The 19,578-nt window shown below is 39.9% G+C and overlaps 1 protein-coding gene across 4 annotated transcripts in view; it reads left to right on the plus strand.

The window, feature by feature from the left end:
• The window catches only part of RIC8B (RIC8 guanine nucleotide exchange factor B), a 122,506-nt gene extending 107,412 nt beyond the window's left edge, over positions 1-15,094 (plus strand). Inside the window, exons 11-12 of one of the 4 annotated variants that reach the window (XM_011975526.1) lie at positions 322-408; positions 11,695-13,072. In XM_011975526.1, coding sequence (XP_011830916.1) covers positions 322-361 — 40 coding nt within the window. In that variant the 3' untranslated portion in view covers positions 362-408; positions 11,695-13,072. Of the gene's footprint in view, positions 1-321; positions 409-11,694 lie in introns of those variants that run through there. The other 3 variants (XM_011975525.1, XM_011975523.1, XM_011975524.1) reach the window with 3 other exon arrangements.
• The last annotated feature ends 4,484 nt before the right edge of the window (positions 15,095-19,578 follow it).

The following is a 19,578-nucleotide window of genomic DNA, read 5'->3' on the forward strand; positions in this document are numbered from 1 at the left end:
CCAGAACTCAAGACCTTTGCTCTGTCCACTGTGCTACTGTGTCTGTCTGTTATAGTGAGTGTTTGCCAGAACCCTTCCTAATCACCCTGTCGGCATTGTACTATTGGTTAGTTCCCTCCCTTTCACTCTAGGACGTTCTGCGTTCAAACAAGTCTTTATTGTGCTAAGAGTGTACCATAGCTTTGTCTGATTAACTTTCCTTCTCAAAAATGAAATGGTTTTCTCCTGCACCTGAATTGAAAGGCATGTGAGTAAAGGATAGGGTTGGAGGTGATGTGGCCAATGAATGGACACTAGACACTTCCTTTTTTCCATCCATAGGAGAGCAGATGTGAAGGACCTGCACCAGGATGGTGGTTAGCAACAGTGGCCCGTGCCAAAGCACTTACCAAAGTGATGATGACTAAGGTTGGTTATGCCAGGTACTGTTACTGAGCCTGGTGTAGGGTATAGATGTTATTCACTACCAAAAGTATAAAACCACCAATGTAAAAGTTAAAATTACATTTCTCTTTTGCCTCCATGCTGGACATAGCTGCTGCCTCAAAGAGCTCACCACCTTAGCAGCTTTCTCTCAGCTAGATCTCCAAAGATATTGGAGGATTAGTGCTCAGATATTTTCTTCCCATTGAATATGAACTGACTTGAGTATTCCAAGTGATTTTTTTTTTTTTTAGTATAAGGATTGTATTTGTGATAGATGTAGATAAGGGGATTGGCAGTGCACCTAGAGGTCTAAAGAGTTGGAAAAGAATCTGAACCCTATAAATCCCATCATGTCTAGCTAGTACAGTGCCTTGTATCCTGTGGTTTCCACAGTATGTGATGATGAAATAATGAAAATAGCTGATCCCCAAATTTGAAGGGCAGTTTTTAGCTTTAAAATACTTACATGGTTTAAGACTTTAAAGTATACTTTGTCAGTTCTATTTTTTGGCCAGATGTCATAAAATTCAGGGCTAGAAAGGAATTCCATAAAGTACTTTGAGCCATGACTGGCTTATTTAAATATTGGGGTCCATAATTCCTTTAATATAGAATGATAATTGTAATATTTATCAAATATAAACATTTAAGGCCTGAGGCATGAAATTATAGAAAGCCTCATTTGACATTTTTAATGTGGGGGCAGAGATGGAAAAGCGGATGAAATTTGCCTGCCCCTTCACCTCCTCTTTCCTTCCCTGACTTCGGAAAAAATAAGCCCCTGCAACTCAAGCAGGAGATCTGAATGGGAATTGTGTAGTTAAAGCAAGCCCACTGTGCCTAATACAATTTCATTTGCCTTAGCTATTGCACACAACTTGTGTATAATAATGGTGCCTCGTCTAGAAAAGAGAGAACATTGACTGGCTTAAGCTTAAACTAACCAAGGGAAATAATATTTCAAGTTACAGTTTTGTTTTGACTTCTCTAATCCCCTTTAGTTTCTAAATTGGAACCAGAGCTAATTAATCCTCTATTCAACCTTATCCCATCACTGTCTAACAAGATACATTGCCTTTTTGCTTATATATTCTGCCATCAAAATCTATGTTTTAAAATTTATATAAAGATAATTATTCTACCATTTCTTCCTTTTCTTACTCCTTAGCCAATAAGTGTTTTCTTTTCTTTTCTTTTTTTTTTTTTTTTTTTGCCAGTCATTGTGTACTATTTGGAACATGACTTTCAAAATAAATGCAGGCACTAGATGTAAGATTAGTTCCCTTTAATCAAAAGATTATTTTTAAACTGACTAAGGCTGAGATAGGTAGTTTATAACCAAAAAATAACAAATACATAGTTTTTTCTTATAAATAAGTTATTTTACTCTCCTTACAAAAATACCAACGACTGTGATTACACCTACCTTTGTGATAAGTTAGTCAAGAAAATGCTTTTCAGATACATTTCATAAACATGTTCTAATTTTTAGAGCATTATAAGATCTATTATAGATATGAAAATATAAAAATCTTGTTTTCATCAGAAAATTCTTTAGATCTACCCTGTCCAGTCTGGTAACCACAGCTATATATGACATTAGTCCAAATTGGGATGTCCTATCACTGTAAAATACTCACTAGATTTCAGAGACTTAGCACAAAAAAAGGAAAATATCTCATTTTTTTAATATGGATTACATATGGAAATGATAATATTTTTGATAGATTGGGTTAAATAAAATATTAATTTTACCTATTCTTTTTCAATGTGGCTACTAGAACATTTAAGAGTGCATACATTTGGCTTACATTGTGGCTTACGTTATATTTTTATTAGACAGTGCTAGTCTACCTCATTAAAATACACTGTAAGATTGCTTGGAAATTGAATTAAGACGACTTGGATCCAGCTAAATTAATATATCCTTAAGGTGTCAGGGGAGGATTAATTTGAGAAGCTTGATATTATCTATCCTTAGGTTACATAGGACCTTTCCAGTGGCTAGACACCTGTAAGTAGGATGCCATGCTACCTTTGTGTTGCCTATTTGTAGTCATTGTTCTTTAGATCTGTAGTGGGAATAACTACTTTGAGCTCTTGGTTAAAGTACTGTCTGAAATGGGTTTTGACTAGTAGAGGAACATCAAATAAGAATCATCCCACTGGCTGTTTGCTCTTAGTTCTCCTCATTCTTTAACTTTTAAGTCTTCCGTATTGAGAAGAGCATTAAGAACTTCTGTTTCTACCTCTTTATTCAACAGTGTCAGTTGGCATGCTGACGTCTTATTAATATTTATTTTGTTAATTTGGACAACAGAGTAGAAAAATTCTGTAAATAAATTACCAAGAAATAATTTTTTAAACCACTTAAAGATAAAACTGAACTTTATTCTTCTAGTACTATACCTGATCTCTTTTTCTCTATATTTTCTTAACCATGCTGTTTACTGTGAGGTGGGTGGCAGATTTTTAGAAGCTTTGCATGTGATCTAACAGAAATGTGAACAGTGATTTAAAAAAAAAAAAACCCAACTAATATTTATATAGTGCTTTAAGGTTTAAAAAATGCTTCCGTATACGTTATCTCCATTGATTATTAAAACAGCCCTGTGAATTAAATAGCATCAGGTATTTTTTTAAGGATTAAATGCACCAAAGATTAAGTGATTAACCCAAGTCCAGTTCTCAGTCTTGAGACTCCAGATTGTGTGTTATTGTGAGAAATTACCAACAGCTCTCAAAAGTTGTCTGATTATTTTTAAGACATTCTAAATTTTAAATAAATGAAAAACACAAAAGACAGATAATAAGCATATTTACCTTAGAAGAGAACTGAGATTTAGAGGACACGCATTACTGCTTTTTCATTCCATAGTTGAGCTCTTCGTAGGTATCAGGTCAAATGCTAAATAAATAGCTCATATTTTAAAACACAAAAAGCAAAGCTTTATGAAGGAAACAAGTAAAATTTCTATGATTCTATGTTAATACAAGGTTTTTAAATTGTTTTTTAAAAGAGAATGATTATGGCTCTTCTGACAAATTTTCATACATGTGATCACATTAATAAAACCTAACTTAAAAAAGGCTTCCCCATGGGACTATTTACCAAAGATGTTCAACCCGCAGCCCAGGGCGCTTTTGAATGTGGTCCAACACAAGTTAATAAACTTTCTTAAAACTTTATGAGATGTTTTTGCAATTTTTTTAAGCTCATCAGCCATCATTAGTGTTAAGTGTATTTTATGTGGCCCAAGACAGTTCTTCTTCCAATATGACCCGGGAAAGCCAAAAGATTGGACACCCCTGGTTTAGACAATTCCCAATTACCTTTATAAAGTGGAAGGACATAGTGATGTGGGGACTGTACGCCATATCCATTTGTCTTGGGTAACAATATTTTTATGTTGCATATTTTACTCTCCCAATTGTACCCAATCCCAAAGCACAGTGATGAGGGCTGAGGGAAGGATCTCTGAATCCTTTCAAAGATGTAGCCTAGACCTCAAATTTGCTATGGAAAAGCTACCATGAGTCAGTGGCTTAGTGAAAGATCAGTATAACCAGTCAGCCCTGGAAAGTCATTAGATGAAAGATGAAGGATCCAGGTTCAAGCCTAAAGGACACTTTTACAGTATCTAACTGAACATGTTAACCAGTCCAAAGGTTATAATATTATTGTTGTGAGAAAAAAAGAGGTGAAAACATTTATAAGAATATCACAAGTTATTGGGAAACCCGTTATACTTCAGTGGATTATGAACTATTCCAGTGATGCTGAAATCTTGATATAAGATGCACTCCCAGACTTTAAAAGAACTACAGAGCTTCCTTCTCAGGGCTATCACAGGCTCCATCCATTTTAACAGGCATTTTTTGAAAAGCTCTATGTTAATTAAAATGCTTTATTTATATACTAATTTCTCATCCCATCTTTCAAATGTGAAAAGGAATTAAATATGAAATGGCTAATTTAAAATGTCAGGATTCTTTTTTCCAAGTCAACCTTACATTAAGAGCAGGAATCCTGTGCCTAAGAAATGGTTCCCAATTATCCGGTCTCAGGTTTTGTTATACATTGTACAGAAGTCAACAAAACAAGTATGTAACAGAACCTGCCTAAATAGCAGCCGCCCTCATTAAAAACAGAGAATTAATCAGGGGGTGATTGAAGGAAGCAATGCCTCATATGTTTCCCCCCCTTTTCTTCTTTTCTAATCATAGAACAAAATATGTTACATAAAAGGATCGGAACTATTATGCAGTACTCAATTAGAGGGAGGTGAATAGGTCTCTAACATGCTGTTTTATCAAAAGAGCAGACTGGTGTTTGCATGACTGTTGTTTCATTACAGACCCTGTCATTAATTCCATGTGTCAATACTGCCCTGTAGTACACAGAGCAGACAAGAAAGAAGAGCCCTTGAAAACAAGGGAATGATTTTTGAGTCGTTATCAAGCTAAGTGGCAAGCGGGAAGCTGAAACTCGTATAGGTAAATTCGAAGGGACTCTTGGGAGATCTGCAAGTGGGAAACAAGAATGCATTTTACCAACTGCTTAATTATGTCCTGTTTTTCAACAAGTACACTTGAATTGAATGTTTTGTTTGTATTGCACAAAAACATGTGCTGTGGGCAAGAGTATTCTCTTGCTTTCAGGTCAAGTAAGGTGTTTTATACACATACACGTCTGACCTATTCTATAATGTGCGATTGGGTATGTTAGTATCTGAACCCCAATTTTGCACTGTCATTTTTGGGGGAAAGAGTCGTATAGGAACCAGAAGCCCTAAAAAGCAGAACCTTCTCTAAGGTTCTGAGAAGTCATATAAGCCCAGGCATCCCAGAGTATACCATACTTATAGGGAAACGGTGGCTCAGGAAAATGTTAAAATATATCTGGAAAAAAAACCAGACCAGAATATTTTAAATATGGTGTAAATTCCGTATCTCCCATCCCTAGCTCTTTAAGAATTATTTTTTTGGTTTCCATTAGCAGTCCCAAGGGTTAGGCTGGGGCAAAATAGGGTTTCCTTTCTTGGACGTGCTTTATCTGTGTCCTCTTGCCTGGCCAAGCCCTTGTAGATTATGGTTCCTTATCGTTTAGTAAGATCAAATTTCTAAATGATGTTTCGTTCCAGTTGAACATTCTTGGAGGCTTATCTCTTCCCTGGCCAGATGCCTGATCAGATGAGAAGCCCGCCATGATACTGTCACAGTGCCTAGAATGGGCTCTTTATCCAGTAGACATCACTGTACTTTTTGATACGAGGGCAGTCTTAACTTGTGTTAAGGCCTGTGTGTAGCATTGAAGGTAAGTATGAAGGAGTTGTTGCTATGTGAATATCTTAATCCTGATACACATTTCAATATACAGTATCTCCGTTTTGCCATGATATACATATATCTGACACATAGCCATCCTTTTTAGATAGGACCTTCATAATTTAGGACCAGTAACTCTTTATGAAATGGCCTGTTTATTGAGGGCCATGATTGAATTTGGATCCTTTTTGTAGCACTTGCCATTGCTTTGGTTTCCCTTTGTAATCATTTTAATCATATGCTGGTAGTCTTGCAGAAAGGGCTTTGGTCTCGGTGTATGTCTGTGACAATTTGGTAGGATGCTGTGTTTGACTCTTAGGTTTAGAATATCTGCATTAGAAACAAAGGCTTAGTAATAATGAGTTTGAGTATCTTTAAAAACCTAGCGGCTTTTTAAATAGATCAAAATTATTTTATAGCCCAACACTTAACCTCTTGAAATTAGTGTAGAATATTGGGGATTATCTTGTCCAACCACTCACTTTATAGATGGGGAGACTCAAGCCCAGAGAGGCAAGTGACGTGCCCAAGGACACCTAGCAAGTCAGTGGAACATCTGAGACCAGAATCTAGTTCCTCCGATGCCCCATATGGAAGAAGCCTAGTCTATACCAGTTAATGGTTGGGAATTCCAGGCTGTCTGGTGAAAAGGGGGCTTGACTTCTGCTGAACTGTCAGAATACCTGATGATATTAATTCATCAGGAAAATAATTACAGTTAAAATAACATGAGAATGATTCCTGACAAATGGTCTCCACTTATGCCATGTTTACTGAGCACCTGCCATGTGCTGTGTTCTGTACTAGATACTGGCAAATCACAGCCTGAGAAGACATGGACTCTGCCCTCAAGTTGCTCACAGTCTAGTAGAGAACAAGAAATCTCTGAAAAGCATTATACAGAATTTCCTGTGGAATGTTAATCCTGTTTCTAACCCTGTAAATCTTGGTGATGAATGTGAATCTGTACCCAGAGATTTAGCTTTTTTCTTCATGGTTTAGTCATTAGGAGTCCCATTAGACACCATACCTTTTCTCTTCAGGAAAATGAAAGATAATATCAAGCACAACTAAATTTAACTCACAAACACTTATTGAGGATCTGCTATCTGCAAGGCACTGTGCTAGACACATAGGGATATGAAAATTGAGTAAAGCGTAGACATTATCTTTTTAAAATATCAGAGCAGTAGTATTTCATAGCTTTCCAGCTTTGTAATGACAGTTATTTTTAATATCCTTAGAAGTAGGGGGTAAGGGGGCACTCTTGAAATAGAAAACAAGAATACCTTTGTACTGAAGTCCAGACTTGTCAGCCTAGGATTCAAGGTCTCCATTCAAATCCTCTTTTATACCTCATCTCTTTTGAGTTTTGTTTTGTTTTTTTTTCCTTTATCTCAGCGGAGCCAGCCTGCTTGCCAGTCCCTGCACACAACTAACTCTTGCTTCTGTGCCTCTGCTTGACTAATTCTTCTGCTTCTGGGATGCCTTTCTCCCTGTGAATCCATGTCCATCACTGCCATTACAGTCTGGCCTCTGAGTCCACCTACTGCAAGGAGCCTGTGGTCAGCATCCCTGTCTCCTCCTGTGTCCCTCCCACATGTGCATAGTCCATACGACTGGTGAAGGAATATTTCTGTGGTGTTCATTAAAGCTTCCCATTCTTTGTCCACATCTTGCTGATCTAGATACAACAGATTGCAAATGAAATAGTCCAAGATTATAAATTAAACCCAACCAGGTCATTTATCAAGCCTTTTAGGAGTGAGTCTCTGTATCAAATATTTCATTTTGATATTTGTGGGCCGCTAGTTGGAAGGATAGAGGAAGAAGATGAGAAAAGTTAGGATGGGGGTATGAGAAATAAACCTGGGGTCAATTAGAACAAACAGTCACACATCTGTAAATGATCCTCTCCTTCTACTCCCAGACAGGACAAGAAATCTCCTTTAAAACCAATTTCAAATACAGTAAGGGTATACTGACAAATTTTAAAGCTTAAAGAAAGCAGGGCTCTGCCTGTTAATCATCTCAAGCTTGTTAATCTGCTGTTCTGTAATTCTTTCAATATTGTTTAATGTGTGTGTGTTTTATCTTCTGAACTAAAAGCTTCTTGAGGACAGGGACCATGTCTTTTATTTGCCTCTGCATATTCTTCCCCCACTTAATCCCTAACCAGCATGGGAAAACCTTCTGTAAGCACCTGAGGGACAGGAATGGCAATTTGTGGATTCTAACTACATTCCAGCCTAATGTTATACTACACACTTTGTATGTATAGTAGCCTTTTGCCCTCATCACAACTTAGTGTGAGGTACGTGTTCCTGTCCTAATTCTACAGATAAGGAAATTGGAATTCAGTGAGTTCATGTTCTTACAGCTAGTGACTGATCGATCCAGAATTAGAGCACAGCTCCATCTGACTCCAAAACCTATATGTGCTATTCACTGTACCACAATAATAACAACAAACATTTGTCCTTTACAATTCACAAGTCTTTGGTCTACATTATGATTATTATTATTATTACTACCACTACTTACATCTTCGCTAGTCAGTAGGTACAGCCAGGATTATCACGACCCCCATTTCACTGGTAGGGAAACTGAGACTTGGAAGCTTGCCCAAGATCACACAGCTGGTAAGTGGAGGAGAATCAGGACTTCAGACAGACTTCCTGACTCCAGATCTTTTTTTTTCTTTCCATGACATCACATTGCTGCCTTAATTCATTTGCACAATGCATGATTGTATGGCCATTGTTCACTGACGCCTTTCCTACAGAGAGTAGAGCCATGTGGAGAAGAAAATAATTCATACCTTCAGAGAAACTTCCATTTTAGTGGGGGTTGATACAAAGCACCCAGAAAGTAAATCTTGAGAAGAATAGTTCACAAGTTCACAAGTAAGAATTAAAATATGGGCCCATTGTTCCATAATGAAATCCTATAATTTGGCCATAAAACTAATTTAATGTTTTTAATTATTTCTGTAATTGGATTAGGGAGCAGGGATAAAGCTGATAGACTTACTTGAAAATATTCTTCCTGGGTTTAGATGTGAAAGTGCTAGATACTTCATACAAGTTAGTAGCTAGCCCCAGAATCCTTTTTTTATCAAAGAGATGCAGTAGCGTTAGTCTCAGGAGTGATGGTATATCCACCCAGCAGTTTATCACTCGATAGAATCTCTCCAGTCCCATCTGCCAGTCCTACTTTTACCTATCCCTACCCTTCGGTCCCTACCCCGCCCCTGAGTTTACCAACCCCTTCAGACCCTCAGCGTTTCATTCCCAGCAGGTTCTCCCTCTTCTCCTTTTGTGTCAGTTGTTAATATGTAGTATCCAACATCACAAAGTCCTTTAGCACAATCAGTTAGAACCAGGAATTTATTTAAAATACAGATATATGATTGATGTCAGTGCTAGAGAGAAGTTTTAATGGAAACATTGTTTCTAGCTCTCCACTGAACATTCCTACCTGGTTGTCATGTAGGCACCTCAAGCTCTTCAGGTCCTAAAATATATCAGCATCTCCCCACCAAATCTCCATCTGCTATGTCCTGGTCCCATTGAATAGAGTCACCATCCACTTGGTCATCTGAGCTGAAACAACAGAAACTCTCTACTTACTACTCTCCTTCTCCAACCCCTTTTCCTCCCAGTGAGTGGTGAGATCTACCTCAGAAATGTTGCGTTTTCTTCCCACAACCTCAGACTTAATCCAGCTCTCTGTCTCCTCCCCCACACACTATTATGATGACTCCCCCAATGACTTGTCTATCTGCCACTAATTCCAAAGTGTCTATCATGCTGCTGCCAGAGATACTTTCTTATAAAACAAACGTAATCAAACACTCTTTACAGAGTGAAATCGAAGCTCCTTATTTTGGCATTTAAGACGTTGTTTACTATTGCATCCCAAACTACCCTTGCAGGCTTACCTCCTGCCCCTCCTTCATTGAACCTCACCATTCCCCAAACACTGGGCCTTTTCCCGGCTTCATGAGACCCCAGAGATACAAAAGATGAGCTGACACAATCCAAAAAGGTCTAAAAGATACAGAATCACACACGTCAGTGGGACCATTCGGAGCTCTTTATAGTCTCCTTTATCTGAAACGCTCTGTGCCCGTCTGCCTAGTACAGGGCCACTCACTGACACCTTATTTGGCAGTGCCCTCCCCAGACAGCCTGGTCAGTGCTTCATCTCAGGAGCTGCCACACTTCTTTGTTCATAATTCTCTTACAGCATTTACCTCATTCTGCTCGAAATGACTTTTGCATATATTTGCTCCTCAAAGGCAGCAGCTGTACCTGGTCTTCCTTTCTTCCCAGTATATGACATAGTTCCTGTCACATAGTCATTGAACAGGTGTTGAAGACATGAACTCAGTGTGCTCCTCCACTGCAGTTAGGGTGATTAATCCAGATGCGGTGGGCTGCAAAGATCACTGGACTGGGATTCAGGAGACCCATGTCCCAGGTCCAGCTCTACAACTAGATATGTGACCTTGGATGAGTCATTCAGTCTCCTTTATTAAAGAAGGGGGTTGGACTTAATGATCTCTAAGACCCCTTCCAACTTTAAGTTCTATGATTCTGACCCCATTTCTTGGATTGGGAAACACATTTCCTCCCTCATAATGTTCAGGAGCCTCAACTTAGCCTGTCAGACGTTCACATTTCCCAAACAAAGTTTTCAAACACTTCGAAATTGTCTACTGGAGCTAGCCAGAGCTCTTCATCAGGCTCCTGTTTTCTTATCCATTGACCACTGAGCTGTTCTCACTCCTTCCCAGGAGGCTTCACTGTGTCTGTAACACCGTTACACTACTGTGTGACTGCCCCTCCCCAGGAGGGAGCCCTTCTTTCTCCTAGCCTAAGGGACAACTGTGAGGAGGGAGTCATTTCCCTTCCATGCAAATCTCAGCAACATTCTAGCTGCTGCCATGTGGGTTTTTGGTTATGGACATGTTTTTGGGGGGTGATGCCCATTTCTGTGATAAATAAGTTTTAAGCAGTTCATAGGGGCTCTTCAAGGCCACTCCTAAGTACACTGCTGACCTTTTTAGGGATGGGAGGACTGGAGTTAGCAACTCAACAGGTACATTCACCATAATCTCCATGTAATAAATAAAAACCTATGAAAAGATTAAATAAATCTTTCCTAATGCTTTTTGATTGGCTTAATCAATAATTAATCATCTTTAGATGAGGCTGTAACTTGTGGAGTAGATATAATTGGATTAGCTGAAAAGCGGCCATTGGGGAGCTTTGAAGAGATTAAAATGGCTGTCAATCCCATAATTAAACTGCCACAAACAAAAGCAATGGTGTTTTTTAAAAAGGAGGAGGAGGAGGAGGAAAGAAAGAGTGAAAGAGAGAGAGAGAAGGAAAGAAAAGTCGGGGAGAGAGTTGGGGAAGGCCAACTAATTTGAAATGAATCAACAAGTACTTACGTATCACTTAGAGATTGAGGCAAAATCAAAACCGATAGATTTATTCCATTGAATGAAGTGTATGCATATCAAATCAGCCATTTAATTATATGCTCCAACCACTGGAGCAGGTGAAATTTTGATAGCTTCAACTTCTCTAAAACAAAACCAATCCACAAACGGAAAAAAAAGAAAAGTTAATTATTCAAAACAGAAGAGACCTGCTCCTTGTCCTGAGCCCATTTAGACCTTGACTTTTCATACTTTTAATTGGCTTAGTAGGTTTGGCCTGTGTGAATGAAGTCTTTTATCTCCTCTTTTTCTTTCCATGCCCCTTTCATCTTTCCTATTACAAACACACAGAGAGAGCTGAAGGGAAAATACTTTGGTTTTTAAAGACTTTTCTTTTTAAAAGGGTGTGGATTTGGGCGGGGGGGAGGGGTGTGTGTGTGATGCTGGTGAATACTTTTTTTCTCTCTCTCTTTTATCTCTTTTTCTAGAGAGGAGTTGCTTAAACCAATGGGACTAAAACCTGATGGGACAATAACGCCTTTGGAGGAAGCACTCAACCAGTATTCTGTCATCGAAGAGACCAGCTCTGACACAGACTAAAAGCATCACCTGCTCAACTCTCAATATTGCTTTATCAGCATCTTTTCTCTGTAGCTCCAGGGGAATCTTTTCTCTAAAACATTTATGCCCTTGCTTTGGCTAGAAACACATTAACTGGTTTACTCATTGAGAATCCAGCATATTTAAGAGGTGACCCTGTGTTTTTTGCGATATTGAGGTATTCATACAGAGCTGCAGTTAGACAGGGTTACAGGGGCTAGAAGCAGAAAAAAAATTCCATTTCATCAGGATGGAATTGAAGGATTTTATTCTACAAAGCGGCCCTGGTTGAATCTGGCAATTCTTTTTGCCAAGCTTCTTAGCAGAAGATTTAGCCATGTCCTTCCCCTCACTTGTGTGAGTGGCCCCTTCTGAATCTCTCCAGCAGCCAGAGGCACATGAGAAACAGAATGAGCTGGTAAATAAAGCCTTGGGCAATCGACTTCTTAGATCAGAACTCACCAAATGGAAGCCTAGCAGCTGCTCCATAAACCTAGCCCCATTCTTCATATCAATTTTGTATAAATATATGGAAACACACACACAGCCTCAGACTTACAAACTGATTATACTCTAAAAGTTTGTATGTCACTTAGCTAAAACTTCAGAATACATTTCTCCCTATAAAGAGTTATAAATGATGGTTTAGTTCTCAGGCAGCTACAAATGCCTATTTATTCCCTAATGTACCTGAACACTAGTACCATAGAACTGAACCACCATCTGTATCAGTGCATGGGGAGTATGCATTCTGAGGTCTAACCCGGGGTGCCAGGAACACACACATCCTCCATCCCAGCAGAGAGAATGGGGGCTCCCTGAGTAATGGGAGTTCTTTCGTGGCCTCTGCTTGGGGTGGGGGAGTCAGCAGCACCCATTTGTACATATAGGTCATTCATACATCACGTTTTAAATTGGGAACTGTGTGTGTGCTGGTGTGTGTGTGTGTTCTACGTTTCTACCATATGTGATCAGTTTAATAGTAACTTTATTTATTTAAGAAAAAGAAACACAATTAGTTACTGTTAAACTGATAAAGGCTGTTTATTTTTACTTTTAGAATTGGTCCTATGGAGAAGGAGAAAGTGAGTCATGCACTAGACAGTGGGCCTAGCTCATCAGCGGCTAAAGTTGAAAAGGGGTTGGTTTCCTGTATATATATGTATGTATATACACACGTACATACATTCATATATATACATATATACATAATGTGCTTAACCACTGCCTTTTAAAACTTTAAATAAAACATTGGGGTTGATTCAATTTGGCCATCTGTGTGTGTTTCTTTATAGATACATGGGCTAAACAATACTATTTCACAGTTTATGCTTTTTAAAGTGCTTTTACATCCATTGTCCCACTTCTAATAGCCTTTTTAAGGACAGGTAAAGTACATGGAGTATTATGAAAAGGTCATTTATCCAGAAGTTACCTCTCTGGCAAAGCAAAAAACTCGGGAATTGAGTTGTAAAAGGCCTTTCAGCTGCCAGAGGAGATGTCACAAAGCTTCTTGCGACTTACTTGTGGGAGAGATCTTCAGGAATATCACTCTTAGACTTTGAACTGAAATTTGCATACGCTTCCAACATGTTTTATTAGCTGGCTTTGAAGCTCACAAAAAATGGCAAAGAAAGAGGCTGCTAGATTGAAGGCAGGCATACTGAAAGAAGAAAAAGGCCAACTGAAAACCAGATAGATGAGAAGAATAAAACTTCAAGACGTAGCAAATCTGGGACTATCTCCTTACCAAAGGATACTCTAGTTGGCCCCGAAAATGTGTGTATTAACAATATGGCCCATAGACTAAATCTCATATTGGTGACCCTGAGTTTTTTTAAAAGAAGAAATTAAATCCAGAATGCTTTATAAAAGGCTAGGAAGAAGGCAATACATGTTAGAATTTCATCCAAAATATTTGAGGAGAGGTGAGTGACCCAGGTTTTAACCAACAGCAAAAGAAATGGGCAATTCATAATTTTAGATTAAGTGAAAAAAAGTTTAGAAAAAATTCAAGTATTTTTGTTATTTCATTCTACAAATGCATTTTTAAAGTATTTTTATAATTTCTATAATCAAATAGCTTTGGCATGCATGTCAGCTTAACGAACTGAAGATGTGTTTAATGAAATGCCATCTTACCAGCTTTCTTTATGCAGAGTAAGTGTTTGAACAGTCCTGTTTCAGTAGCTGTGCTCTTCTGCTTTCAGTGAATTCTGTTTCATTTTGCATTTCTCTGCATTGGGCACCAAGCTTTGTTTTTAAAAAGAGAGAATTTGCGGGGAAGAAGATGAGTGTCTTCATCTGGCACACGGAAAAAGAACTAATATCTATTAAGTGCTTACTACATGCTGGGCTTTTTATGTATGTTATCTCGTGTAACCTCACCTTATCGCATATGAAAGATCCTCTCCAGAAAGCTTGTGAAAGTTACCCCACATCACAGCAAGGAAGAGTCCAACCCTGGTGGCCTGATTCCCAGCACCGCTCCTTCCTTTTCCCCACAGTACACCTGGGCCCACACTGTGCCTCCTTAGGGCTCTGAAATGCTGGGAACAGAGTGGGGTGAGGAGGGTGGTCATTCTCAGGCCATTTTAAGCAATAACTATTTCAACAGAACTAGTTTAAAGAAGTTTTTAAGCAGGGAAGTGACCTGGAGTGGAAGTATGAGTGGGAAACTTGTGTGGTCAGCACTGGATTTCCAATGAAGACCTGGAATCCCTTAGGATAGGCCAGGGACCAAGGCTGCAGACTGGCCCCTCTGCCCACAACTCTCCTGACCTTGGAAGCAGGGTACGGAGGTGTGCGTCCTAAAATAAAGCACTGGAGCTGCTGCTACAGAGGAAGCATCACCAGATATTGTAACCCTTTCGGATGCCCAGTAGTCCTGGGAGGCAGGCAGGGCAGGTGTTATTATCTCTCCTTAATAAATGAGGACACAGACTGAGGCAGTACTAGTGACTCTAAACACCCCCTTAGTGCCACATCAGTCTCGCCACCTCCCAGGACTAGGTGTCACGTGTCTTGACCTCTTCCCCTCTGATTATAAAAGTAATATATGTTCATTGTGGAAAGTTTGGAAAATGCAGAAAATTAATAATTTACCCCAAATCCCACCAAACTGAGATCACTGTTAATGTTTTAGTGTATTTCCTTCCTGTATTTTTTCTATGCATATATAATTTATTTTACTACAAGATTGGGATCATGCTGTATTTACAGATTTGTATCCTGCTTTCTTTAACATATTGTGAGCATTTTCCCATGTCAATAAATATTCTTCAAAAAGTAATGGCTATATGATATTCCATTATGTGAATTGTGGCAGACGCTGCTAGTTTCCTTCCCAATATTCTTTCTAACAGAAGACATCATGACCACCACACCCATCAAAAAAAAAAAAAATTTAAAAAGGTGGTGCCTGCTGGCTTTCTAGAAGGCAGCGTGAGTTGTTAGTGCTGAAGAGCAGCAGGAACTAGGGGTGGCACCAGGAGGAGCAGACTTGCTCTGCCAGACAGCACCAGTCTCACGGAAGCCTCAGCAGCACAGGTCAGAACAGTTAGAGTAAGTGCCCAGATAACTAGTTTTTGTCAAGAAGAGTTATTTGAAGGGAGCAAGGGTGCCAGGTGACTTAGAAAAGTGCATTAAAAAAAAGACATCAACCATGTTTAGTGTTTAGTCAGTTATTGGCATTAATTTTTTTTTGGAGATATTCACTGCAGTTTCAGAAGTGGAGAGCACACAGGGATGGGGAGTGATGTGTGACTCTCAGGAAAAGCAAAGTAACACGTGTCAATAGTTGTGTGATAAGCACAATATGGAGAACAAAGTGTTCAAGGAACAAATTACAGGTGAGGAAGGGAGGTATTTGTAGCAACTATGAGAAGGTTTAAGGAGAGGGAGAGGTTTCTAGAGAAGACTTGAAAGTGATGTGACTCTGATGCACTGTGTTGAGTCTCTGCACCAGGTCTAAGAAACATCAAAGAGTATCAGAGCAGCCTTTCTTAAAGCACAGGGGACTGGAGATAGTGAAGCCTACATGCCCTGAATTGTAGACAATGAACATACTCTCCGTGCGTCTAGAACGGTGTAAGCGATGTAACATTCTGAGAACTGAGAAAATAGTCACTCCAGTCGCTTTCTGTGTTCTGTGGTCCAGATGAACCCTGGTTGAGAAAGGCTGTTCTAAGAGAAAAGATCAAAATTATTCTCCAAGGCTTCTGGAGTCAGATTTGCATTTTCTTTTAGTGCAGCACAGTGAAGATCCTAAGCCCCACCCTGCAGCGATATCCAGATCTCAGAGACCTCTACCTTTTCTGCACTGAACTTCACAATAAGAGCTGCAAATAATTGTTGAGCAATCACTGTGCCACACACTTGAAGTTAGACTGTGCACTAACATGCACTAATATGCACAGCCTAACTTCATAACAATCTTGAGAAGTAAGCACTGTTATAATAGCTTCCATCCACTTTTCAGACATAAAGGTGTGAAGCACTGTGTGCAAGCACACAGCCCTCTCTATTTGCTTATCAGTTGATACACATAGCAAAATTTGAACTCAAGCCTGGTGCCAGAGTCCATATAAATACTATGGGACCACATAAATACTATGGGAAAAACAGAATCGGGAAAGCAACACATTTTTCTTACTTCATTTCCATATCTCACACATTTCTTATCTAGCTCCCATTTGGGAACTAGTCTCAAACCTATACTCCCCAGCACACCAATCCATATCAATTTGTTCAATTAACATTGATCGAGCATCGACTATGTCCCGGGTACTCGTCAGTGTGCTGGGGTGTACAAACATAACTGAAAGGTCCTGTCCCCTAAGTGCCCACAGTGTACGAAGTCCAGAACCAAAGTCTGTGCTAAGTGTTACAGGATGCCGGGCTGAGGTGTGGCTAATGCTGACCAGGAGGATCGCAGGGGTGAGTAACAAAGTTCTGTAGGTAACATACACGTTTTCCATCTACTAGAAAAAGGCTGTTGCTACCAAAGAACTGGGTCAAACCCAAGCTCCTGGGCAAAAGGTTTACAGAACACAAGTTGTTGAGTGTGATGGAAACAGCTATCCCATGCCTCATGGCTGGACACATGAGCAGCAGCCTTTCGGACATGAAAAGGACCCCACCAGGAAGAGCACTCTGGCTGCCGTATAGAGAGTGGACTGGTGAAGGGACAGACAGAAGAGACCAGCCAGAAAGCTGTTGCCTCTACATGGGAGGGGCAAGTAGGGCCTGGACTAGAACACTGGCAGTAGATGTAAAGAAGGGAATGGATTCAAGAAATATTTCAAAGATAAAAGAAACACACTTAGATCTTGGAGAAAGGCAAGAAAGAGCTCATTTAACTCATGGGAATGAGAATGTTCAGAGAAAAGATCATCTGAACCATTGGCTCCCAACCTGTGAACTAAACAACTCTGGGTTTGGGAGCAGGACAGTGGGGCTGAGAGTTATTTCAAGGAGTCTGCAAATGTGTATGGTCAGTAAGCATCATTTATATACCAAATAATGCCTTGGACATGCAAGGACTCCTATTGTACAAATACTTTATATATACATATTGACATGATAAAAGCTCATTTGTATAGTTACTACTGCATTCTTAGTATCCTTTTGCCCATCTGTATTTTCTCAGTTAAAACATGATAAGCCACTATTATGTGAAAGGAGACCCTGGAAAGTTCAGGCTTTAGAAAAAGAAATTCTCATAATTTAAAAAACGTAACTCTTAGTAACAAGTATCAGAAACTCAAAATGCACTTGCTTAGTAATGGAAGAACATGCATCTTTTGTAAAGAAAAGAGGAGATGAGCAACCAAGCTGTAGAAAGAATGGAGCGGGGTCGCAGGCACGGCTGAGACCTGAGTCTTACTACAGGAGGAGATAAAGGGATTTATCAAATCCATGCTCAGTGATGTCATGATGGGAACTTGAAGTCAACTGTGGTGGTAATGTTGACACCATGTGAATCAGCAAACACCACAAATTAGAGCTTGTATTCCCCTAGAGAGCCAATTAAATATTTACCAGCAGTCACTGTAATATACGCTGCAGAACCCCAAAACGGCTTAGGAATCAGAGATACCAGTAACATCTGCAAATAAGGGTGTGGCTGGGCTTTAAAAACAAGCAAATTCCACACTCCCACCGGCCCCTTCCACACACACTCGCAAGCGTATGCATACAACCAGGTGACTCCTAACCCACCTCCCCAGCATAAGCCAGGAGTTTCCCTGAGGAAGTTAATTCAAAAGGCTCTAGACCCCCGGACTCAGGCATAGAAGAAGACAGGGGTAGCTTACTGAAAACAAAAGAATCTGGTAAGAGACCTCACACTGAAGCACTGGATCTTTAGCCTCCTTTCCTAGTCAGCTCTAAGAATACTGGCAGCCAGGACTCTTCTAGCTGAGAAAACTGACCCAAAAGAAGAGATACAGAGACTGAATATTAGGAATCCTCTAATGAAATGCCCAGATCCTAGGCTTTTCACAGTCACTGAAGCCACCATTCATTCATTCATTCATTCATTCAACAAATACACACTGAGTGCTAATATCCCAAGCACTGCAGCAGGTGCAAAAGACACAACCACGAACAAAACAAAGACCCCAACCTCACAGAGCTTTTATTCTTCTGGAGAAAGACAACAAATAAATCTAAACAGCATACTGTCCTGTCACATCGAGTGATGATAAGTCCATTGGAAACAAAAGCAGAGTAAGGCCGAGGTGGAAATTTTATAAAGGGTCATCAGGGAAAGCCTCTCGGGTAAATTGCTTTTTGAGCCGAGATCTGAAAGAAGTGGGAGGAAAAAGCCAAGTGAACACTTAAGGGATGTTCTCTCCAGGCAGAGGACACGGCAAGGGCAAAGGCCCTGAGGCAGCAATAATCCGGATATGACGGGAATGGCAGGGTGGCCAGTGCAGCTGGGACAAAAGAAGAAAGGGAGAAGGAGACCGGAGATGAGGTCAGAGAGACAGAATGAGTCCACATCACGCAGGCCTTGGAGAAGACACCATCAGCTCACCCAGAGCTCCCAATCAGGTTTTCCGTGTCTCACTTGTCCATGTGGAGGGACAGTCCACAGGGTCTAGACCTTTGAGGAAATCTTCTCGCATGAAAAACAGAGGCCAACACAAACCAAAAAACAGGGAGCCAAAGAAAACGTCTACGAAACCATGATTAATTATCATAGACTTCAGCTCTAAGAAAAGAGCAGAGCAAATAAGCAAGACCTAAAAATAAATAAACCTAGAGCTGAAGAAGGCAATTAAATAAAATAGAATTAACTGATAAGCAGTACACTGGGTAGTGGTTCATTTATTTTAAAGTGCAGTCATGAACCACATAATGACATTTCAGTTAACAACAGGCAGCACATATGCCCATGGCCCTATGAGATTATAATGGAGCTGAAAAATTCCTGCAGCCTAGGGACATTACAGCCATCGTATCATCGTGGCACAATGCATTACTCACGTGCTTGTGATGCTGCTGGTGTAAACAAACCTACTGTGCTGCCAGGCCTATACAAGCATCACACTTAATTATGTACAGAAGGCTGGGTGCAGTGTCTCACACCTGTAATCCCAATACTTTGAGAGGCCAAGGAAGGAGGATTGCTTGAGGCCAGGAGTTCAAGGCCAATATAGTTCAAGACCTCCCACCTCAGCCTCCTGGATAGCTGGGACCACAGGTGTGTGCCACCATGCCTGGCTAATTTTTAAAAAATATTTTGTGGAGACAGGGTCTCACTA

Source organism: Mandrillus leucophaeus, unplaced genomic scaffold, assembly GCF_000951045.1.
Source record: "Mandrillus leucophaeus isolate KB7577 unplaced genomic scaffold, Mleu.le_1.0 Scaffold157, whole genome shotgun sequence".
Classification (NCBI taxonomy): Eukaryota; Metazoa; Chordata; class Mammalia; order Primates; family Cercopithecidae; genus Mandrillus; species Mandrillus leucophaeus.